Source organism: Abrus precatorius, unplaced genomic scaffold (genome assembly GCF_003935025.1).
Source record: "Abrus precatorius isolate BTA unplaced genomic scaffold, Abrus_2018 Scaffold4, whole genome shotgun sequence".
NCBI lineage: Eukaryota > Viridiplantae > Streptophyta > Magnoliopsida > Fabales > Fabaceae > Abrus > Abrus precatorius.
Window position 1 is genome coordinate 7,523,740 of NW_020874384.1, and position 22,804 is coordinate 7,546,543.

At 30.1% G+C, this 22,804-nt stretch overlaps 3 protein-coding genes across 4 annotated transcripts; all 3 read right to left on the minus strand.

Moving 5' to 3' along the window:
• Nucleotides 1-2,272: 2,272 nt before the first annotated feature.
• On the minus strand, nucleotides 2,273-4,637 carry LOC113865021. Its single transcript, XM_027499335.1, has 4 exons — nucleotides 4,365-4,637; nucleotides 3,899-4,144; nucleotides 3,221-3,436; nucleotides 2,273-2,942 (listed from the first exon to the last, which is right to left on the minus strand). The coding sequence occupies exons 1-4, from the start codon at nucleotides 4,365-4,367 to the stop codon at nucleotides 2,712-2,714; spliced, it is 696 nt and encodes a 231-aa protein (XP_027355136.1). The 5' UTR covers nucleotides 4,368-4,637; the 3' UTR covers nucleotides 2,273-2,711.
• Nucleotides 4,638-7,912: 3,275 nt separating this feature from the next.
• On the minus strand, nucleotides 7,913-9,499 carry LOC113865824. The gene is made up of 7 exons (XM_027500597.1): nucleotides 9,318-9,499; nucleotides 9,106-9,238; nucleotides 8,981-9,024; nucleotides 8,778-8,888; nucleotides 8,596-8,688; nucleotides 8,169-8,281; nucleotides 7,913-8,067 (listed from the first exon to the last, which is right to left on the minus strand). The coding sequence occupies exons 1-7, from the start codon at nucleotides 9,407-9,409 to the stop codon at nucleotides 7,925-7,927; spliced, it is 729 nt and encodes a 242-aa protein (XP_027356398.1). The 5' UTR covers nucleotides 9,410-9,499; the 3' UTR covers nucleotides 7,913-7,924.
• A 998-nt stretch (nucleotides 9,500-10,497) lies between these two features.
• On the minus strand, nucleotides 10,498-13,614 carry LOC113865285 (prohibitin-1, mitochondrial). 2 transcript variants are annotated; one of them, XM_027499741.1, is made up of 6 exons: nucleotides 13,474-13,614; nucleotides 13,020-13,193; nucleotides 12,669-12,785; nucleotides 11,832-12,002; nucleotides 11,419-11,631; nucleotides 10,499-11,015 (listed from the first exon to the last, which is right to left on the minus strand). In XM_027499741.1, the coding sequence occupies exons 2-6, from the start codon at nucleotides 13,191-13,193 to the stop codon at nucleotides 10,821-10,823; spliced, it is 870 nt and encodes a 289-aa protein (XP_027355542.1). In that variant the 5' UTR covers nucleotides 13,474-13,614; the 3' UTR covers nucleotides 10,499-10,820. The 2 variants fall into 2 exon arrangements, with proteins under 2 accessions (XP_027355543.1, XP_027355542.1); XM_027499742.1 differs by having other exon boundaries at nucleotides 10,498-11,015; nucleotides 12,949-13,535.
• Nucleotides 13,615-22,804: the final 9,190 nt, after the last annotated feature.

The window sequence follows — 22,804 nt, forward strand, 5'->3', positions numbered from 1 at the left end:
ACTAATTTAATATTAGTTATAGATTGAACTTATAAAATTAGATTTTTGGTTTAGCCCTAATTCCCATTTTATTCCATAAAATTGTCTCCATGGTGAATGTAAAACAATATTGTTTGTACTGATAGAGACAAAATTGTCAAATAAGTTAACAACACATAAATATTTTTAAAGTATACAAACGAATAAATAATTAAAATAATGCAGGCAAATGTGGGGAACGGGTAAAACTATGCAAAAAAGGGGACCACCTCCATTCATATTATTTTTTTCTTTTTAAAAGTAAAAAACCGTAATAGACATAGGGAAGACCACTTCCTATCATGCTACCATTACAGTTTTAATATTTCAAGAACTAAAATGTCTGATGACTGATACTAACTATCTGAGGAAACAAAATAAGAATTTAGTTTATGATAATTTTATTTGACAAATCACTAAACACATTCTGTGTAAAAACAATACATCAACATATTTTTTAGCTAATCTAATTTTTTTTTCAAATTATGATTTCAAAGTTTAAGTCTTATCTCCTACTAAGATTATTTATTCAAACTGATGATAAGGAAGTTTCATATTTAATATCGTAAGTTTTTATTTATTTTTTGTTTATTTATTTATTTTTCTCTATCAAAAATAATATATTTTATTTAAAAATATATTTATTTTATTAAAATAAGAAAAAAATTGATAAATATCTTTAAATAAGTTATTATTATTACTAATTGTTTAAACTCAAGTCGGAAGTTGAATTTAACCTTTGTACATGTTCCAAAATTAATGAGAAATTCTAACACGGCGCGGCATGTATGTGGTGGGGTAACATTCCACGTAGGACTAGGATGCCAGATCGTAGATTAGCTTCCCATACCGGTATTACCGGTAAGATTTTCCACACAAATAAAACGACATTTTAGACGTCAACATCTCCATCACAGCTTCAATAATTCATACTCCATAGCTTTTTTTCATGTCAAGTATAAAATATTTCCTCCCAATATATTCTTATTCATAATTTAACACTGCTTCTTCCATGTCCATGCTTTGTTACAGCATAATATCAAAATATAAATATTTTAAATACATAAAATGAGACCAACTGTATCAAATAGTGCATATGTAAAATAATCTATATTTACTATTTTTAAATATAAACATTAATCAAATCTCAGGATAATTTGACATTCATTTTGCTGACATTTATGTTTGTAAACTTATTTGCAATCAGATCATACAAACAAGCATTATATATACGGTATTTTAAATGAAAACGCATCATATCTAACAGTATAATGGGTTAAAAACTAAAATTAATTAACATTATAATCATTTTAAATTTTAATTTAATTTAAGTAAAAAAAAATGGAGACAACATATCAAGATTCTATGGTTCAGATTTAATTTAAACTTATAATGAATATTAAATTATTAAAGTATTTAATGATTTATAAAACATATATAATTAAATGTAATGAAAAATAATGTTCATTTTATTTCATTCGGCAGCATATTCTGCTTAATATAAAAGAACCCTCTCTAGAAAAATAAAAAAGGATGGATCATACGTACGATATTTTAAAAATATGCTTATAAAATAATAAAATTTTACTTTGTTTAAAGTTTAAACACATTATAAATACATCCTTTACTTTAAAAATATCAAAGTCTTTATATTTTTCTTGAATGGCAATGATGATAGTACGTATTCACCACGTGTCACTTTATGAATTATGTGATATATATTGAAGCAGTTTTGATACGGGCATCTTGCTATTTCGGCGAGAGAATCTCATAAAGTAGTGAATCAATCGAAAGCAAAGATATTGGCATGAAATTTACACGCATGTGCAGTTCTTTGTTCTCATTTTCAATGGGAGATATTATGACAAAGGGTTTCATGAAAATAGACAATCTTTTGCATGTCTCATAACTTCATTAAATTAATTACAACATGTTAACTAAATATTTGACCCTCATTGTAGACAATAAAATAGAAATGTAACATTGCTAAAAACAGGAAACCTAACATGGGAAAGAGATTTACTAGGAAGATTTGGAGTTAGATTGAACGAAGTCGTTAAGAAAACAACTACTTTGATACACTTTGTGTGTTCCTATGTGCATTACACGAACCAGCAACCACTATATTGTTTTCATAAAAAGACCAAGCTCCAAAAGCAGAAAAGAGAAACAAATGGCAATTAAATTTCGCACTTTAAAGTTTAAACCACTCGTCCACCAAACAAACAAGATATACTTTAGACATTGAAAGGACAAAGACATGGTCACATACCACACCAAGAGAATATAATTAATACTCATCATAACTTTTCTTTTTTATTGTCTAATTTGATGCTATACAATTCCTTTCTACAAACCACTATATACATTTTAGCATCACAAACCAGCACATGAATGCCATTCTTACACCAACATAAAGTACTACTCCCCACTCTATGTTATATTATTACTTGCTTTTTGACACATAATATTTTTCTTTTTCCTTTTTGATATTTGCTTCCTATTTTTTTGTCCTATACAAAGATAAAGCAGTAGTTACCAACACCGGCCTCAGTGAACAGGGCTCGGGTATTGCAACTACGTAAAATATGAAGCACATTTTCTGAGGACACCACTTAAGGAAGTGGCAACAACTGCTGTATCTTTTTGGTATAAATATTGATTGGTAAGTGACTGAAAACCACTATATAACATTAGTATTCTATAATAAGCCCTCCCCCCATTGGAGATCTATGTGGAATTCCTTTCCTTCTCTTGGCAGTTCTGTAATTCGCCACTGTTGGTGGTGGTGTTGAAGGTGTAAAGCTATGCAATTTGTTTCTGGCACTTCCAATGCTAAAGCCATTAACTGATTCTTCACCATCAGACCCATCTGTCTCACCTAACATTTTCTTCTTCCGGAACTTCTTGGAGGTTCCAACAATCTGATAAGAAAATTCAAAAGTTGAAGAGCTCACTCGTATCCAACTATTCTCATCATCATTTTTCTTACTTTTTCAAAGCAAACATAAAAAGTACAACTATAATGTTACACACTTTATACAGAAAAAAAGTAGGAGGCAGTTACAATATACAAAGGTTTTACTTTACATTCAACATTCCAAAAAATATAGAAAATCAGCTTATCATTTTTTGTTACAATTAATCTAATTCAGAGATGTAGTTAAGGTATCCAAATTTGGGCTTATCTCTATATATATACCTTACAACCAAGAGAGCAGAAGCTGAAGGAATCAAGGAGGCTGCGCTCACAGACTTGGCAGGTGTTGGTGACCCCTTTTCCAGGCCTAGGTTGAGGCCTTTCATTCAAGAACACGATCTTGGCACTGTTTATAATGTAAGTTTGGACCCCTGTTATGTCCATAAATTTCTGTATCTCAGACACCCTTATCACATCATGGTATGAAGACCTCCTTATCTTTGAAAATTAATGAAATTTAAAAGAAAATAAAAAATCTTCATTAGATGTTAATAACCATATCATTTATTCTTGCCGAAAGAAAATAGCAAAATTCATAAAATAAATAAAATTTTGCCATCTAAGGAGAACAAAGGGACAATATACTTGGGTGATAAATAATTTTTCAAATGAAAGAAAAAAATCAAAGTGCAAATTTGCAACTTCACTCTGACAAGTTTGCAAAATTCAGCATTGAATGGCACGTGTAACCGATACAAGGGACGTAATTTTAGGACCTATCAAAAGGGATTGGATCCTAAGTCTAAACAATGTAGGAACACTCTACACTATCAGATTGAAAAACCCAAATCTTTGATTTTTGACCGTTTGGGTTCAAATCCCCACAGAATTGAATAAAGTTGGGTTATAGATCCCCCAAAACACAATTCGTTTACAAATTTTTTTAGGTAAATCTCATACCTGAATTGTTCTGTGTTCTTTGTGGGAAGCCAGACATGCTGAGCAAAGGGCTCCATTCATACAGTCCAAGCAATACATATTGCATTCACTCTTGTGGGAATCCGCGTGGACTTTGCATTGAACAAAGAAACTTGTCTTCAGAAGTGGCTGCAGCCATGGTGGCCACTTGTTTTCTTCTTCCTTTTCTCCCATAACACCTTCTTCTTCATTGAAACCTCCCACCCCAACTGCACCTCCTCCACCTCCCTGATCCCACACACCCAGTATCAAAAAAAAAAAAAAAAAAAAAACGCATAATTGTCAATTGGTAAATAATTAAAGACAAGAATTCAGAAACAAAAATAAACATCAACATGGTTGATTGAAGACTAAATAAAAAAAGAGAGAGAGAACCCCATGTGTTGTATATGTAAAAGGGTGGTTGGATAGTTCATATTTGCATTGATTGTTGGGTATTATTACTAACCATGATTGTTGTTGGTGTTCCTTTGGGTTTGGGTTTTGGTTTTCTCTTATGGTGGGGTATTTTGATTCTCTTCCTCTATCTTAGCAATTCAGTGATAATTTGGAGGCAGAAAGAAGAACAAAAAAGAGAACTTTCTTCAACTATGGAATTAGCTGAGTTGAGAGAGAAGGAAAAAGGTTGGAACTTGGAAGTGGGGCTACACTTTTGTAGTGGCGGGTGATGGAGGGTACAGAGGGTAAAGCGAAGCAAGTGCTTATTATCTTCTTGTTCTTCAAAGTCCAAACCGAACCTCACTCCGAACCCAAACCAAAAGAGGATGCGTTTTCTTCAAGGAACTGACCGGGTGTGATGTAGTGACCTTCCGTTTTATTCGTTAATTTATTTGTTTGCAATTTTGTTGATATGCTTTTCTCATGATAATTATTGCCATTTTTTGTGATCACACTATTTCCCTATTTTACTCACAATTATTAATATTATGGGGTGTTTGTTTTCTTTTGAAGCTTAGTTTTATTTTATCATTTTTTAAAAACTTTTAACCATCTGTGCTAATGTCATACTTGATTGCTAACTTAAGCTTAATCTAATTTCAATTTACTGTCATTATCTTTCAACCATGTTTTAATATCACAAACTCATTAAATTAATTAGTGAGGAAGAAATGTGTTGCAAATCTTGAATAACTTTAGACTCAGAAAATCAGTTTCTTTTAATATATTATTATTACAGTAATATAACTGAAATACATTGATCAGAAAAATAAACTCTTTTGATTTAATTTACAATTCTTTATTGAATATAAAATTAATAATATTAATAGATAATTTAGTAATGAAGAGTAATTTGACTAATTTCAGTGACTAGTAAGTTTAACTTCAATTGTCAAGAAGCTTGAGAATGAGGTTTTTTAATATATTTTCACAGTATTATTATTATGGTCTTTTATTTTACATGTTTATATTTTCGTAATATATTTGTAGAATGTCACGAATTACATTATTGTCTGAGTAGTACATCTGTACGTGTGGTACTCTTTACATACGAACTTCTAATAAAGTAGGAGAGAGACTTACCTCGTCCTTATTCACATTTTTTTTTTTTGGGTAAACGAGGAAACACCTTACTTACATAAATCGTATAAAGTGAATTAATTAGCAATTTTGTTGTCAAATTAATAAATATCAACTTTGAACACAAAATAGTATAAGGCAAAGATATATATTATTCTGGAATATAAAAATTCCTACAATTTTGAGGTTCAAATATACACAAAAACATTTGTAAAGAGGAATAATCAAGACAGATTTGATTCGGAATGAAAAGAGGGTACTGCTACGTTTTGACGAGTGTAAAGAAAATAGAGAGAAAATGTAGATAAAAATTTCTTTTTCTATTTTTTCTTTAAATAAAATTTTAAAAGTTTTTGTTTTATTTTGACATAGTTAAAATGGAGGTGAGTTTTGCTCTTCCTGTCTTCACTCTTACATTACCAAATCTGCTCCTAAATTCGTTCTCATCTTTGGTGTAGATGAAAATTAATATCCAACCTGTCCCGCCTTTCTTTTGTATAATCTTATATTTTCCTTTAAATTAAATTGTTTATCAAACGCATTTTAAGTTAAATAATTTATAAAATAACTGTTAAGGAAATTAAAAAATAATTATAATTTCAATAAAAGAATGTCAGCTTAACATATCGTATTATTTAATGAAAAGCTAGCTTACATTTAAATCATAGTTTATGCAATTGTCATGAGATCGGATTTCATTTAGTAGAATTTAATTTTCTTCATTAAATTAGATTTCATTAGATAAGATTTGTTTTCTTTAAACCTCGTCTAATAAGGCAAATACAGGTATAATACGAGTAGAGAAAAAAAAGAGTGTAATTTGTTAAAAGAACCTGCTTCAATAGTGTGTTGTATTCTGCCTGGCTTACTTTTCTAGCTGGAAAAGAAAAAATTGTTCTTGGACAAGGACGCAAGGTCGGTAAAGTTTGGCAAAATTGCTTGTTTTTTGTGACACTTTAAGAGAATGAGATGATGACACGTGGAGGCAAGGATGAGTCATCTATTTGAAGGAATACATCAGAAAAAATGGGGATTGGCATTTGTCAGATACTTGTGTATAGGATTTTGTTGGAAGTAACATATGCTTTTTCAAATGAGAAAAGTTGCTAAAAATAACAAGAATACATACTTTTCACATACTAAATTTATCACATTATTTCACTTTAATCACAAGAGAAAGATAGTAAAAAAGAAAAGATAAGCAATCACGCTGTGAAATTTCTATAGATGTTTGGTAAGTGTCAATAACACCGTCGATTCCAAATTTAATGATAGCTGAAAGTTCAAATGATTAAAATCACATAAAGAAATTTTTACTTTATACCTCCTGAAAATATTGCAATACCAAGGTTAGAGATTTTTGGCCAAGTTAACTACACAGTTAGCTATTAGTTATAATTCTCACTGACAACATGTAAATAAAAACTGATAAATAAATTGCTTGTGTGATCCTCAATAATGGAGATGCTTGGAAGAGTATTGATGAATGAAACTGTACATTAAAATAAATTTCCTAGTTTACGATAATATTAAAATAACTTCAACAAATTATTGTTTTTAATTACTATTTTGATATATTTTAAAATTTTAATTAATTTAACTTAATAAATTTTGTACTCCCACTAGAATTGCTATCTAATTCTCACACCGATGAAATCATAATATGTTAGTATGCTACGGAGATCGGTATGTATGCTTGGATTAGAAGACCAATTTATTTTTCCGTGTGTAAAAGTAATATATATATATATATATATATATATATATATATATATATAAAATATTTTTATTAAAAATAATGTTTAATATATTAATAATTTTAAATGATATAATTTTTAACAAAATAGTATTATTGATAATGTTTTATTATGTCAGATACATGTTTAAAAAAGATTTCGCCAGAGGCACCCTGACTTACATTTGTCCTCGGCGTCGGTGAAAGCTGTTACTAGTTAACTTTACAATAATTTTCACACAAAAAATGGCTATCCAATGTTATGTTACAACAATTATGACAAACATGCATGCATTTTATTGAATAATTACGAGTAATCCTCCTTTTATAGTTTTATTACAATAATTTTCCTCTTTATTGGAAATAACGTATTTACGCAATTCAATTACTAAAATATTTGTCGTAAATCTACTTTACGGTGATTCTTCATTATTTTTAAATTATACTTTGCAGTGATTATTATTTTTTAATGTAACTTACCGGTGATTCTTTACAGCTTAATCCATATAGTTCTATTTAAATTTTTTGAACACATCAATAAATAATTATAACTTAAAATACTTTAATAAATTGGAGTTTAAATTTGACGAGTTCTATTTCAGGGGAAAGAAAGACGTGTTGAAATATGGCTTGTGAGTTGTGAAAACTTGATATACAACAATCGAGTCATTATAGTTATAATATTGTTAATGGAACAAGAGAATATATGCACTGTTACATGAATCAACCAGACCAAAGGGAAGGGGTATATATCTCTATTCTACTTGATCTTCTACAATTCCATCAAAGACCAGATATTGAAGAGCTATGGAGTATTTTGCAGCTTTATTCGTACCTGTGTTATGGATTCGTGAATTGCTCCTATCTTTCAGAATAAATGATCCAGATACATCCCCCTCTGCAATATCAGATGCTACGACAACTAATAAATATGACAACAAAGAGCACAATCTATTTGAATACTTGGTATGGAATCCACTAGTAGATAAGGTTACTAACCTTTAATGGTAAAAATGGTGTGTATCCATCTCTTGTAGATGAAGTGAAATCTTGGGGAGTCTCCTTGGTGAGTATGAGTATCTGATAAGAGAAGCTTGCAAGACCCTTTTTGACTGCCAGAGAATATAGAAAGGGTGCTTTACTACCATTATGTAAGTTCTAAAGTTAAACAGCCTTAGGGCATATTTGGAAGAGTTTATGAGAATGGTCTACTAATAAAACTAGTTTATAACTCTCATAAAATATTTATAACTTATTTTAATAAACTTCTTAGTATAACTTATAAAAATAAATTGTTTTTCGTTTAACTCAGTAAATTTCATAATTAAATTTATAATATAAGTCATCGTTTAAAGAGTTTCATTTACAAGCGCTTAAATAAGCCGTGCATCTAATTAATTGCTCAATAACAGCAATGCATGCTTACTTTGCAAAAGTAATTGCGTTATGGCACAAGGCTAGACTCTTGACCATGGCCATGTCTCGACCGCGGGGGTTGGAATATCGTTGTTGGCATGTACTTTTAAGATAAAAAGATGAAATGAAAACGCATAAGTAGTTATAGAAAGGGTGGATGGTGTGTTTGTAAAGAGCAGGGACCAAGATTACTTGTTGGTAAAGAAATCTCCGAAATCATCAATAACAACTGCTGCAGGCAATGTATCATACAGATGGAAGGCAGCAAAGTACTTCCTAATGTCTTCATCGTCATTCACGTACCTCAATCAAACAAGAAGGAAAATTATTTGCACATGAGAGTGGATCACATATTAGTAGTGAACGGTAGAAGCAAGGGTTATGATGGGTGATACTTCATTTGTATGCGGTGGAAGACATGGGAAGATGGGTCAATGCCCTGAAAACATAAAGTGGGGTTTCAAAAAGGGAAAGAATGAATGATGGGAAGGTAAGAGAGAGAGAGAGGAAGAGAAGATACCTGAGAAAGAAAAGGGGGTTTGGAATCCAACCTGTGGCGGATGCAGATGAAAATGACGCTTGGATTGGGACTGGAAGAGTTAGAAGATTGTGCTACATTGAATGCGAATTGGAAAAGCAGAGAAGTCTTCCCACTGTACATTTCATTAACGTAATCATAAGAATTCAAACAAATCATGTATTCAGAGAGAGAGAGAGAGAGAGAGGAAGTACGAAGAAGGAGGGCCAGAAAGAAGTAGTAGATTGGAATGGCTTTGAAGGAGGTTCGGGAGATTGCTTTCCCTCCAGAAGAACATATCCACCATCCCTTTCACCTACGCTTCTCCCCTTCTCACACCACGTTAATTTTGATTGATCAAGTTTCAACTTCCCACTCCCGTGAAGCCGGTGTGAAATAAATGCATAAATGAGACCAATAGAAATTAGAAGGAAAATTAATTAAATGAAGATATAATAGATAAATTTATCAAAATAAATAAAATTTCCTTAAAATTAGATTGTTTTAACTAGTAATCGATATGCAATTTAGTTATCATTTGTTTAGACAAATACTGTTCTCGATTATTTTAAATTTAGGGTTTAGGGTAATATTTATGGACGGTGGTGGCTACACCGATGCCAGAGACTGTTCGCCAAAAGCTCATACTCAACTTGCAAAAAAGAAAAGGCCATTAGAATGTGGCCAATAGAGATTTGAGAGAAAAAAAAAATCGGTTATCTGCAATTTTTTTGAAATTACATCTCCCAACCATTAAAACACTCTGGTGTCTTATATAAAATATAATTATCATAATTATATTGTAATTACTATGTAACTAAATTCAATATAATTTGTAGTTTTGCACTGGATACAAATAAAAATGAAAAACCTCTTAAAGGGTATAATATTAAATTAAGTCTCACCTGAAATTTAGAAGAGAAATTCAACGCTCAGCAGAAGGAAAAAAAAAAGAATTAACATGGACGCATTTGATAAGTGTCCATAAAAATGTTTTTAATCATAGAAAAAATTAACATTTCATTTGTTTTATATTCTAAAAAAATCAAAAACTCAAATATTGTTACCGTTTTTATTCATTTTACTATTGAATTTTAAAAATGTGAAATCAAACATTTTTTTTTCTCAAATACATTTTTATAAAAATAGTTATGCAAAACAGTTTTCTAAAACCAGTTTATAATTAATATATATAAAGTAGAACTCAATCGACCAGCCCCTACAATTTTGTTTTCCTTTATTTTTTGGGTTCGTTCTCATCCATTGTGTTTGTGCCACAAGTTTTCGACAGAAACTGTTAATAAAACGATTTGCCATAATTTTGTCCAAATAATAATTACTATTTCAATGGGGAAGATGGCACCACAGCGGATGGCAGGGATGCAACTTATGGGTTATGGCAGTATAGACTAACAAATCAATCAACAGCGGAAGATAAAAACAAGATCACTGTGCCACAATAAATCAATATCAAAAACTTGACATCCGACAACGACAGAGACTATTCAAGAACAGAAGTACAGAAATCGGATAAAACTTAATTGAATCTCGTTTATCTCACATGCTCCATTTAACGATAATGACCATCAGTTCGTCAACATTTCTGACTGTAACGCTGACTACCATATTTGAACGTTTGATAGAACGCACATGCAGGTGAAAATGAATGAAGATACTAGGAAAGAGGTTGAAATACTTGAGTGAATTCAACCTCACAACTATCTCTTCCCGCTGGGCTCCAAATTTAATTCCTGAAGATTCAGTAAGAGATCACCTGAATTCAAGTAAACCTTGTTGGCAGAATTTGAAATCGTTTGAGCAATTTCCCTTGCAGCTTCAATTTTCCTTAAGGTGATAAAAGCAGGATTATTGGCAATAGCTTGACCAATCAACTGGGCACTCTTGGCTTCACCCTGTTTGTCAAAAAGTAGGAAGGAGTTGTTTATGCGTATATAAACAACAAAGCATCGTAAGAGCAGCCCTCTGTATTATTTTGTAGAAAAAAAAATCCACAAATCGCCAGTCACCATACAGGACCATTCAAAAGTTGGTGGCTGGGAGTAGAAGAAAATTCATTAATATTTGTTTAGTGTTGATGAAGTTCAAAACTAGTTATATGGAAACAGTTTGATACCAAGAGTAAATATATCACTCGAACAGGACAATCAGAAAATACCTTTCTTTGCTAATCCTTTCAATTCTTTTAATTTTTATTTTGTATGGTTTGATAGCAATTCTGAAAAAATGAGAGCATGGCAACCACTTCTAGAAACATTAACAACCATCTTAAACGGAAATATGGGACAATTACTTTACCTGTGCTCTAATAACAGCACTTCTTTTGTCTTGTTCAGCTTTTTCTACAACAAATTTAGCTCTCTCAGCTTCTTGAGCAGCAACCTGCTTGGCTTCAATAGCAGCTGTAAATTCCCTCCCAAACGTCAAACTGGTGATTGACACATCATCCAATGCAAGATTAAAATTGGAGGCCCTTTCAGTCAATATCTTCCTTATTTCTCGACTAACAGCCTGTAAAATGGAATAATTTAGAAATAATCAGTCTCAACTGTAGGGTTGTAATTTCATTTTAAATTCTCATCTAAAAAAGTCTACTTGATTCCTTCGAATAAAAATTCCAAACGAGATGTCAAAAGGCAAACATAAAATTGGTGCACATACGAGTTGGACAGAAGATGGGGTAGAGTACTAGAGTCTACATAAATATTTACCTCTCTCTGAGTAATGAGCTGACTGGCATTATACTGTGCAACTACTGCTTTCAGAGTTTCATGTATAATAGAAGGCAGGACCCTTTCATTATAATTCTCACCCAGGGTTCGATAAATTGTTGGTAATTGATCTGGAACAGGACGGGTAAGGACTCTAAGTCCAATTTTCACCTAGCAAAAATAGATCCATATTACATGGAATTTGTAGTACAAATTTATGCTCATCAAATAGTAAACAGTGATAAAAAGACTGAAAGAATTGACCACACACTAAATAGTGCAAGCACTGAATACATTCGCATGAATCCTAATAAATCAGTATAAACAGTTACTGTAAAAAATCTAAAATATCATGACTAATAAATTGTAATGGTTCAAATATAAGCAATCTAAGCAAAGTGCACAAAATGGAAGGAGGAAGTGGGGTGCAATATAATAACAACTTAAGAGTTGAGATTAGGTGACTGAGACATAAACCAGCAATGAGCAACAACAGAAGACAAAACCCTTACTTCAAAAGTCAACAGATCATACAGGAGGAGGCAAGATTTACATACAATCATGACATAGCATTATTCTAATACTAGCAATGAGCACCAGTAAGCCGCAACGGATTAAAGGGTAAAGGAGAGCGAAGTTCAGAAATGTGAAGGAAAAGCTCTACCCTACTTTTTGATTTACCCCAACAACGCAAAAAACATGTTGCTATAACAAATACGAACAGAAAAATGATAGCAAATAACCTGTTTGACTCCTCACAGTCAGAGCCACAAATTGACGCATGCTACAAGATCAAATCTTAAAATTCTAATAAGCAAAACAAGCCAAAAGACTTACCATTTGCAGATCACGGCTCCCAGAAGTACTCTCCACTAAATGAGGCCGTGCACGAACATCATAGATCACAGGCCTCTCAAACCATGGAATCATAATATGTGTCCCTTCGGGATAGACCTGCATAGAAGAGACATATCATATTAATATACCACTACAAGAACCTTATACTGACTCGCATACTAATTAATGGCTAGTGTGTAACACAAAAAACATAGACACAAGAATATGATTAAATAAATGAGAGGGTTACCACTTTATGCTCTTTTAGGAGAAGAGTTACCTTGTTCGCAAAAACAACTAAACACAATGAGAAAAGTGATTTCATTTAACAGCCATGGACAATGGAATAACCTTATCCTTGACACCAACTATACGATTGAAAACAATGGCTCGATGACCTCCATCAACATTGTACAAGCTGTTTGCAGCCCCATATACAGCAAGACCACCAATAATGCTAACTTTAAGCAAAGCAGAGACTCCACCACCAGGAACCTTTGGAACCTTCACGTTGTTAAAATTCATCTGCCAACATTAACAAATCTCAATGAAGCATTGAGAAGTAGATCAAATAATGCAGATTGAGTTAGCATAAAGTAGCACAAGTAAGAAATACAATTACAGAGATAGAAATTGCACAACAATAAATCTTGGGTAACGGAATCTGTGACCAAAATGTAGGGTCCTTCAACTAGGAATAGGAACAAGCTTCAAAAACCCTAACACTAGATGCAAATAACCGGAAGAGAAAGGAAAAAACCGTTCAACTAGAAAAGCATCGAAGTTGAAGAGACGTGTAGCACACCTTGCAACCAACGGGTGTAGAGCTTTTACGGTGGGGGAAGAGTCAATGAGTTGAATCGGTGTAGGGTTTTAGGGCTTTAGAGACTCAAGATTAGCTTGTCGGATTCGGGTGGGTACCCGATTATCGCTCACTTTTTTACCCTTTTTCTTTCTTACCACTTACCACCGATGTTATCGGTCTCAATCACACTTTTCACACCCAATTTCGGGCTGTTTTAATTGGCTGTAACAACACACAGACAGGAGAAGGAGACAAAATTTGTTATGGATTTTGATAAATAAAAAATATAGATATAAAAATATAAGAAAAAATATTAACTAATCTTTGTTATTAAATAAACTTTATATGAATTTTCATAAATAACTTGTGCACTTGTTTCCATCTCATATTCATGTAGGTAATATATTATCTATCATAAAAAGTTAGTACATGCTTGATGAAAATTTACTTGTGTCGTAATTTTATGCAGTTGATATTTTTTAAACTTTTTCTTTTTAATTTTATCAATAGAATAAATTTATAATAAAGTAAAAAAATTGAACATATGTTTAGATACAAAGTTTGTTTAAATGCTTATTTAATTTTTTTAACAATATAATTTATTAATAAAATTTAAATATTTTATTTTCATAAATTTTGCTATAAAAATTATTTAAATGAGTTAAGAAAAACTTATAAGAGTTCTACTTTATTTTCAAAAATAATTCACATTTTAAAAAATTAAAATAACTCTTAAAAAAATTCTTTTGTAATATATTCTAAACTTTTTAAAAGAATTTTAAAAAATATTTAAAAATAATGTTTCGTATTTAATATATACAAATAATTCTTTTACACAATTATTACTATATATTGTAATTATAGTTAATAAAAAAATCAGAAAAACATGACTAGAAATAAAATAAAAATTATGAAAAAAAGATGTGTTGCTTTTATACTTTTTATATCGTTTAATTAAAGAAGATACATTGAAAGTAATATTTTTATCTCCTATTGCATAAGTGTAAAAAGATTGGATTAATAATACAATTATATCATTGTATATTATATTAAAACTTACATGTAAAAATAAAAATCACGACAAAATATAATATTTGTAAAAATATTTGATGATATCTATTAAAATATTACATCCTTAATAAATTTATACGTAAATATTAATAAATATTTATAAAAGTAAACAACTACATACACTTTTGTCCATTATTACAAGCACATATATATTAGCTTTTATATAAAAAATTATTTTCAAGTCTTTTTTTTGAATAAAAATCTTTTAATTTTTATATAAGTCTCCTTTTTTTTTATAATTTAGTTCTTATAAATAAAAAATTTATAAATTAGTCTTTATATAAAAAATTCAATTTTATTTTTATCACTATGATATATTATAATAATATTAACTCTTTCTTTTACATGATAAATAATTATTTAATGCCATAAGTTATTTTTTAATCTCTACATGAAGTCTTTTTTTTTAATTTAGTCCTTATAAATAAATATATATATATATATATATATATATATATATATGAGTCTTTATATAATAAATTAGTCTTTTTTAATTCATGATATCGAATTTTATCATAAAGCTAATATTTTTTTCTTTAAACCTATGTAAGAATTGTCACAAGAAGACTTTATGTCTTAATTTGTTTTTATATAAATATTATCTCTAGTATTTTTTTTATTAAATATCACTACTTATTTGCTTTATGATATTTTAATAATAATCTCTATGTTTTTTCTTATTATCTTTATTCTAATATTTTTTTAAGATAATCAAATTGTAGTTATAGAAATAAATAAAAATGATGATAATAATTATTATTTAAAAAGTGATTATAATTTTTTGACAAATGTATCAAATATAATAAAAAAGAACATTTTTAACTTTAAATATGGTTCAAGAGAGATATGGTCAAAATTCAACATATTGTGTGATGCGATAATAAAAAATATATATAAAAATTATAATAAGATATAATAAAACATAAAAATAATACACTTTTGTATAAGAATACATATATTTTTTTTTTGTTATTAATGTATTTAAATTTTATTTATAAAGTTTATCCTTATTATATTTTTATAGTATATATTAAATATAGTTTTGATGAATGGTTAGTCTTTTAATAAATAGTAATTTGTTATATAACTACCAACTTGTTGAAAATATTCTTCGTTAACTTCTATTAAATCAATTAAATATTCAATATAAAAAATGTTTTAAATAATTTAATTAATATTAAATGTATATAAATGCAATATATGAGTTTTAAATATATTTAATACTTTGTTATATAATTAAACATTTATATTACATTTTAAAATATCAAATTATTTATTTACTGTTTAAATATTTTCTTTGTAATAATTCAGTTATTAGAAGAGAAAATTTAACAATATAAAATATAAAAGGTCTTAGAACATATAAATGAACCAAAAAAGTTGAACATATGTTTAAATGCAAAGTTTGTTTAAATGCTTATTTAATATTTTTAACAATACAATTTACTAATATAATTTAAAATAATTTATTTTTCATCAATTTTGCTATAAAAAATATTTAAATGAAATAGGAAAAACTTATATGAGTTATAATTTATTTTCACAAATAATTCACGTTAAAAAATTTAAAATAACTCTTAAAAATGTTTTTTTCAATATATTCTAAACTTTCTAAAATATTTTTAAAAATAATCTAAAAATATCGTATCATATTTTTTTGTGCTATTTAAAGAAACTAAAAAGCCCTAACAACAACAAAACCTTACACAATAGATTTAGAAAATCCTAAACGACGAGAATCCAAACTCAGATATAAGAAAATTTTGTAATTTTTTTAATTTTTTTTTTACTTTCTTGGAGGTTTTATATTAAGCATGTCCATAACGTCTCGTATTTAATATATACAAACAAATTAATCAGAATAGAGAGGGTAACAAATTCTTTTACACAATTATTATAATTAATATAAAATTATGAAAAACATACCTATAAATAAAATAAATATTATAAAAAAATGTCTTGCTTTTAATATTTTATTATTTCGTGTAATTAAAGAAGATACTGAAAGTAATATTTTTATCTCATAGAGTATAAGTGTAAAAGATTGGATTAATAATACAAATATTATATCATCTTCGAGTACTGAAATTTACATGTAAAATAAAAATTACAACGAATATAATATTAAATATTATATTTGTAAAAATATTTGATTAAAAATATTGATGTATATACATAGATATAATTACATGCTCAATAAATTTATACATGAATATTAATAAATATTTGTAAAATTAAATAATTATACACATTTACAAGACACGTGTCCATTATCTTAATCACACATGTATCAATTCCTAAAAAAAAAATTAAGTCTTTTTTAAGATAAATGATCATTTTAATTTTTATACAATTTTTTTTTAATTTTATGTTTGTCATCATAATATGTTATAATAAATTTCATAGTAATTAGTTATCTAAGATAACATGTTTAAATTATTATTTTTTTCTATATAAAGAATTTTTTTTGTAATTTAGTCCTTTTATATATATATATATATATATATATGTTCCTATACTAAAATTTATGTTTTAAATAAGTCTTGTATTATGTTTTATAATTTTTTAATTCATGATATCGATTCTTGAAGCCCATAAAAGAATCATTTCAAGAAGATTACATGTCTTGATTTGTCTTTTTTTTAAAAAAAAAAATGGGACCAATCAGTCCAAACAATAGAACAAACTAAGTACAAGATATCACCTCCAATATTTTTATCTCAAATATTATTTTCTATCATATTTTTATAATAATCTCTATCCTTTCTCCTATTATCCTTGTTACAATGTTGTTTTTTTTTTTTTAAGATAACCAATATGTGATGGTAGAAATAAATAAAAATGATAATGGTAATTATGATTTAAAAAGTCATTTTGATTTTTTAGCAAATGTATCAAGGATATTGAAAAAAAAGTTACTGACTTCTAGACACAACTCATGAAGATGTTATGACTTGATGATAGAAGAAAAGATGATAATTATGATAAGATATGATATAGCAGACAAATGTTTACTTTCACACATAGACTATTATATAATTTTTTTGTTATTAATGTATTTAATTTTTATTTATAAAGTTTATCTTAATTATATATTTACAATATATATTAGGTATAGTTTTTTTTTTTTTTTTTGCTAAGAAAGGGGGCAAAGAGCCCAAGACACAAAACAAACTAAGGGGTGGACCAAGGGGTCCAACCACCACACCAATCTAAACACAGAAAGGGAAGCAAATCACTAGGAGCTTCCTCAAAACTAAAAAAAAGGGAAAGGAATTTAAGACCAGATTTAGCCAATTTGTCTGCACAATGGTTGGCTCCCCTAAAAACATGGTACAGTCTAATAGACTTAACAAGGCTAATACTATCCCTAATTTTACATATGACATGGAAAAAAAGGTGAGAAGAACTCTGAACTTGTTGGATGGATTGCAAAGCTTCACGAGAATCAGTTTCAAACCAACATAAGTTTTGATCAGTATATTTCAAAAATATTTGAAGACCATAATAGATGTCCCAGAGTTCAGCTTCAAGGGGAGTGCAAAGGGGTAAGGAGCAATAGAAACCAGCCACAAAATTTCTGTTCCAGTCCCTGAGAAGGCCACCACAGGCAGCAATTGGAGAATTGAAAGACACAGCTCCATCTGTGTTTAATTTGAACTGACCTCTTGGAGGAGGAACCAAGCGAATCCTAGCTTGGTCCATGGCACATCTGGGAAAGGAAGGTGAGGGTTCCTGTAATACAAAATAGTATACTCAGTATCACGCATAATTTGCCAAATCTTAGAAAGAGTAGAAGCAGAAAAATTCTGAAAAACAAAAGCATTCCTGGCTTTCCTTAAATGCCAAGTAATAAAACCAAAGAGCTACTGCCAATTCGAGAATTTACTCAAAAAAGGATTAGATATTTGTATAGACCCAATCAAATAATCCAACAGAGAAAAACAAAGACCATTGATAAGAAAAAACAAAGTAATTCCAAACTCTTCTAGCATAAAAACAGTCACACAAGACATGTATTATAGATTCCTAAACAACCCCACACTTAGGGCAAGCAGCTATAGAAGTCATTCCCCTTTTAGCTCTTTTTGCATTAGTAAGTAACCTACCATGAGATATTTTCCAAAGGAAAAAAAGCCACTTTGGGAGGACCTTTTCATTTCTAAATAGGACTAAACACATCAGGAGAGGGGATGGGGGAGTGATAGTCTTGGAAAATTAATTAATATGCAATTTTAATAGAAAAAAACTGCATTATTGGATAAGGCCCAAGAGGCTGAATCAAGTCTAGCCAATAATTTAGAAGGATTAATCTTTGCAATTTCTTCAAAGACATGAGTAGGAAGAAGAGACTTAAGTTTAAACCAATCCCAATTGCCCTTATCAGAGAAAAGAGCCATAGGATGGCCAGTTCTGTCTTAGGAACTGAATACAGGGAAAGGGATTGCAAATTAGGAAAAGAGGGAACCCAATGGTTAACCCAAAGTCTAACTTGGCAACTATCTCCTAACTCCCAATTGAGACCTTTCAAAAATGAAGGCCAAGTTGAAGCTATGTCATTCCAAAGATGTGAAGCCTTGCTATGTTTCCTAGGAGGTGATAAATGCCTTCTATACTTGATCCTAAAATGTAATTCATGAATGATAATTGCGATTTTTTAGTGCATTTAATTCATATTTCAGGAAAAATATCAAGAAGTGAGAGCTTAAAGAATATTGAAAATTGAAGCAAGAAATGAATCAGAGATATACATGGGTAAGTACACTCTCGTGTACATGAGCGTGTATCTTACTGGTTGCATCAATCAAGCACGTAATCACAGCCAGAGATATACACGGACAAGTACACGCTTGTGTATATGAGTGTGTATCTTACTGGTCGCGTCAATTGAAGTACATTATCAAAACCAGAGATGCACATGGTTAAGGTACATGGCTGTGTACATGAGCATGTATTTTTCAGAAAAGCTTTCAAGGGCAAATTTTAGAAACCAGAGATGTACATGGTCAAAGTACATGGTCGTGTACATGGGGCGTGTACTCTTAACTTACGTCAGAATTAAACTTTTGCGATAAGATGAGCCTTGAGACCACTCATATAAAAGAAAACTTGGCACAAAAACTTGGAGGACGCCGTTTTTGGGAAAGAAAGAGTTAGTGACACTGGGAGGATGCAATCAAGATCTTTAATTTCTTTCTTTTGTAATTGTAATTTCAACATGTTTAGGTTTTAATTTTCCTTTGATCATCTAGACGTAATGAATCCTACGTGACCAAAACCTTATGGAGTTCTTCTTAATGCTATTTCATGTTTTCTTCTCTTGAGTTTAATTGAGTAGTATCAATTGTCTTCTATCTTATTTTCTTGTTTTATTTTGAGTAAAAATCCTGCATGAAAATGCCATTGCTTAATTAAAAGAACTTGAATATATTTCTAGAGATAGAAAGACATAAGTTTTCTGTATTAGGAATAACCCTAATTAAAGAATTCATAATGAACTTAATGCAACCTAAGTGAATTAATTAAGGAAGAGATTTCGATTAATCAACCGAAGGTTAGGAACCATTATCCTTGAGAAAGGTATTGGTTTATTTCAGGAATTCCTGCAGCAATAAGGGACTAGAACTAAGTAGTTGAAGGAGAATTCCAGTTATTTGGACATTTAGGAGGATTTACATTCTAGATACTCACTTATTTCTCTTGAATACATTTAGTCATACTTTTCTAGATTTTATTATCATAGAAATCTCTTCCTTTTAATTTGTTATTTTCTTAGTTCAGCAAATTTATCAATATAATTTCTTGCTCATATTCATTAACAATTGGGTAATCAAGGAAGTAATTCTTAGTAACAGTCCATGTGAATACGATACTTGATACTCTATTTTTCGCAATATTACTCTAACAATGGGTGCACTTGCCCAGTAATCAAATTTTGCATATCGAATTTTGCTATTTTCCCTATGAGGAAAATGTTGGCCTACAAAAAACCTGTATTTTTTTACATAAGACTTGAGTCCAAAGGTCATTAGGGGATGAGTAAAGTCTCCAACAAAGTTTCATTATATAAACTTTGTTAAGCATATTGAGATTCCTAAAACCTAATCCTCCTCATTCTTAGGTTCACATAATTTGTCCCAACCAATCAAATGACATTTTTTAGTATCCAAGGATCCCCAAATAAATTTATTGCATAGACTGTTAATCTCATTACACACAGCTAACAGAAGGAGGGCAGTTTGCATTAAATAAGAAGGTGTACTCAAGAGGCAAGATTGGGCTAAAGTTACCCTACCTGCCAAGGAGAGGGTTTTCATCTTCCATAGGAAAAGTTTTTTCCTAATTTTATCAATTAAAAAGGAAAAATGAATCCTTGAGGGTTTATGATAAGTGATGGGAATACCAAGATATTTATCAATCTGATTAGAAGGTTTAATACCCAGAAGCCCACTAATATTTTGCCTAAGAGTCAGGTCAATATTTTTAGAGAAAAACAAAGATGATTTATCAGTGTTAACTTTCAAACCTGAAGCTTGACAGAAAGAATTCAAAGTATCTTGAATAATTGAGGCTTGATACAAGTCAGTCCTAGCAATCAAAATGATGTCGTCAGCAAAAAAAAAGTGAGATATATGCCAATCATGAGATCCAAAGAAAAATGGGACCCACTCTTTATTCTGGATACTATCTTAGATAAGAAGGGTAAGTCTTTCAATATATAGAACAAATAAACAAGGGGATATTGAAGAAGAAGTGATACAAACTTGAATGAGATTAATAATAGCAGTCTGAAAGCCTATCTTTTTTAAGGTATCTATGATAAAATTCCATCTAAGCTTATCATAAGCTTTTTCTAAATCCAGTTTTACTATCATAAACCCACTTCTACCCCTAAGCTTGTGGAAAGAGTGAACAATTTCCTGGAGAATCAGGGAGTTATCAATCCTTTGCTTACCAGAGATGAAATTGCATTGGTTAACAGAGATCAAGTGAGATAAGGAGTCTTTTAGTCTATTAGCTAGATTTTGGTAACTATCTTATAGATCACATTACACAGGGAAATGGGCCTAAATTTCCTAATGGACTCAAGGCTTTCAGATTTGGGGATAAGGGTGAGGCAAGTATTATTAACCTCAACAATTCTCTTGGGATCATGAAACATAGACTACACAAACTCATAAATAAAGTTGTCTAACACTTTCCACTGATTCTTAAAAAATAGGGCATGAAGGTTATCAGGCTCAGGAGCCTTAACCTCATCTATGGAAACTTCAAGAGAGAGAAGCTTGTTATCAGAATCTCTCAGGGGAGAAAAGAATATAGAGTGTTCAGAATAAAATCTTGGGGATTGGGATCATAGTATAAAGACTTAAAGTAATCTAAAGACAGGGTTTTGAGATCAGTGGAGTCATAAATCCAATTCTGGTTGTCATCTTTAAAGCATCAATTTGATTTTTCTTTCTCCTACCTATAACAGCCTTATGGAAGAACTTAGTATTCCTATCTCCTAAGGTCAACCAGTTAGCTCTATATTAGTGATACCAATAAGTTTCCTCCTGGTCTAGAGTGAGCTAATACTCTCTCTAAAGGGTTTGCATAAGATTGGTAAAGAAATGATTAGTTTCAAAACCTAACTTTCTAGAAAGGCCTTTTATTCTACACAGTAATCTTTTTTTTTTCCTTTGAAATTTTTTACCAAAAACAGTTGTGTTCCAATAAAAAATGTTAGTTTTAAAATTTGAGACATTGTCTACTCATGATTTAGAGGGTATCTAATAATTTTTGATTTGATTATGGAAGTCAGGATGAGAGAGCCAAGAAGCAAGGAATTTAAAGTTGTTAGATTGCTAGGTGGGGAATTTTTCATTAGGGATTTTCAACCATAGGCCTGAGTGATCGGATTTTAGAAGGGGAATATGTATGACAGAGCTATTAATAAAGTTCCTATGGCAAGGGTTATTTACAACAACCTTGTCCAACCTTTTCTTAAGATTTCCTTTATGTCAGGTAAATGGGTTTCCTTTGAAACCCAAGTCAAAGAGACCACATTGTGAGAGACAATCAACAAATATATTAAGACTTCTATTATTTGGTAGTTTACCCCTTACTTTTTTGTTACTATACAAGATAGAGTTAAAGTCCCCAGCCAAAGTCCCCAGCCAGGGTCCAAGAGCATCTGATAGTAGAACTAAATTTAATTAAATCCTCCCAACAAGTCGCCCTATAATATTCTTGAGGACTAGCATAAATAGAAGACAAG

What these genes read in the sequence shown, in the direction of transcription:
- LOC113865824 (XM_027500597.1), bottom strand. Translation starts at nt 9,409, where the DNA reads ATGGTGGATATGTTCTTCTGGAGGGAAAGCAATCTCCCGAACCTCCTT. An exon ending in GGAGATTTCTTTACCAACAA is followed by an intron (nt 8,689 to 8,777) that starts GTAATCTTGGTC and finishes TTATCTTAAAAG; the next exon opens with TACATGCCAACAACGATATT. An exon ending in CACCATTTTTACCATTAAAG is followed by an intron (nt 8,068 to 8,168) that starts GTTAGTAACCTT and finishes CTGATATTGCAG; the next exon opens with AGGGGGATGTATCTGGATCA.
- LOC113865285 (XM_027499741.1), bottom strand. Translation starts at nt 13,193, where the DNA reads ATGAATTTTAACAACGTGAAGGTTCCAAAGGTTCCTGGTGGTGGAGTC. An exon ending in TAGTTGGTGTCAAGGATAAG is followed by an intron (nt 12,786 to 13,019) that starts GTTATTCCATTG and finishes TCTTCTATGCAG; the next exon opens with GTCTATCCCGAAGGGACACA. An exon ending in GTGCTGTTATTAGAGCACAG is followed by an intron (nt 11,016 to 11,418) that starts GTAAAGTAATTG and finishes TTTGACAAACAG; the next exon opens with GGTGAAGCCAAGAGTGCCCA.
- LOC113865021 (XM_027499335.1), bottom strand. An exon ending in AAGAACACAGAACAATTCAG is followed by an intron (nt 3,437 to 3,898) that starts GTATGAGATTTA and finishes TAATTTTCAAAG; the next exon opens with ATAAGGAGGTCTTCATACCA. An exon ending in TCTGCTCTCTTGGTTGTAAG is followed by an intron (nt 2,943 to 3,220) that starts GTATATATATAG and finishes TTTTCTTATCAG; the next exon opens with ATTGTTGGAACCTCCAAGAA.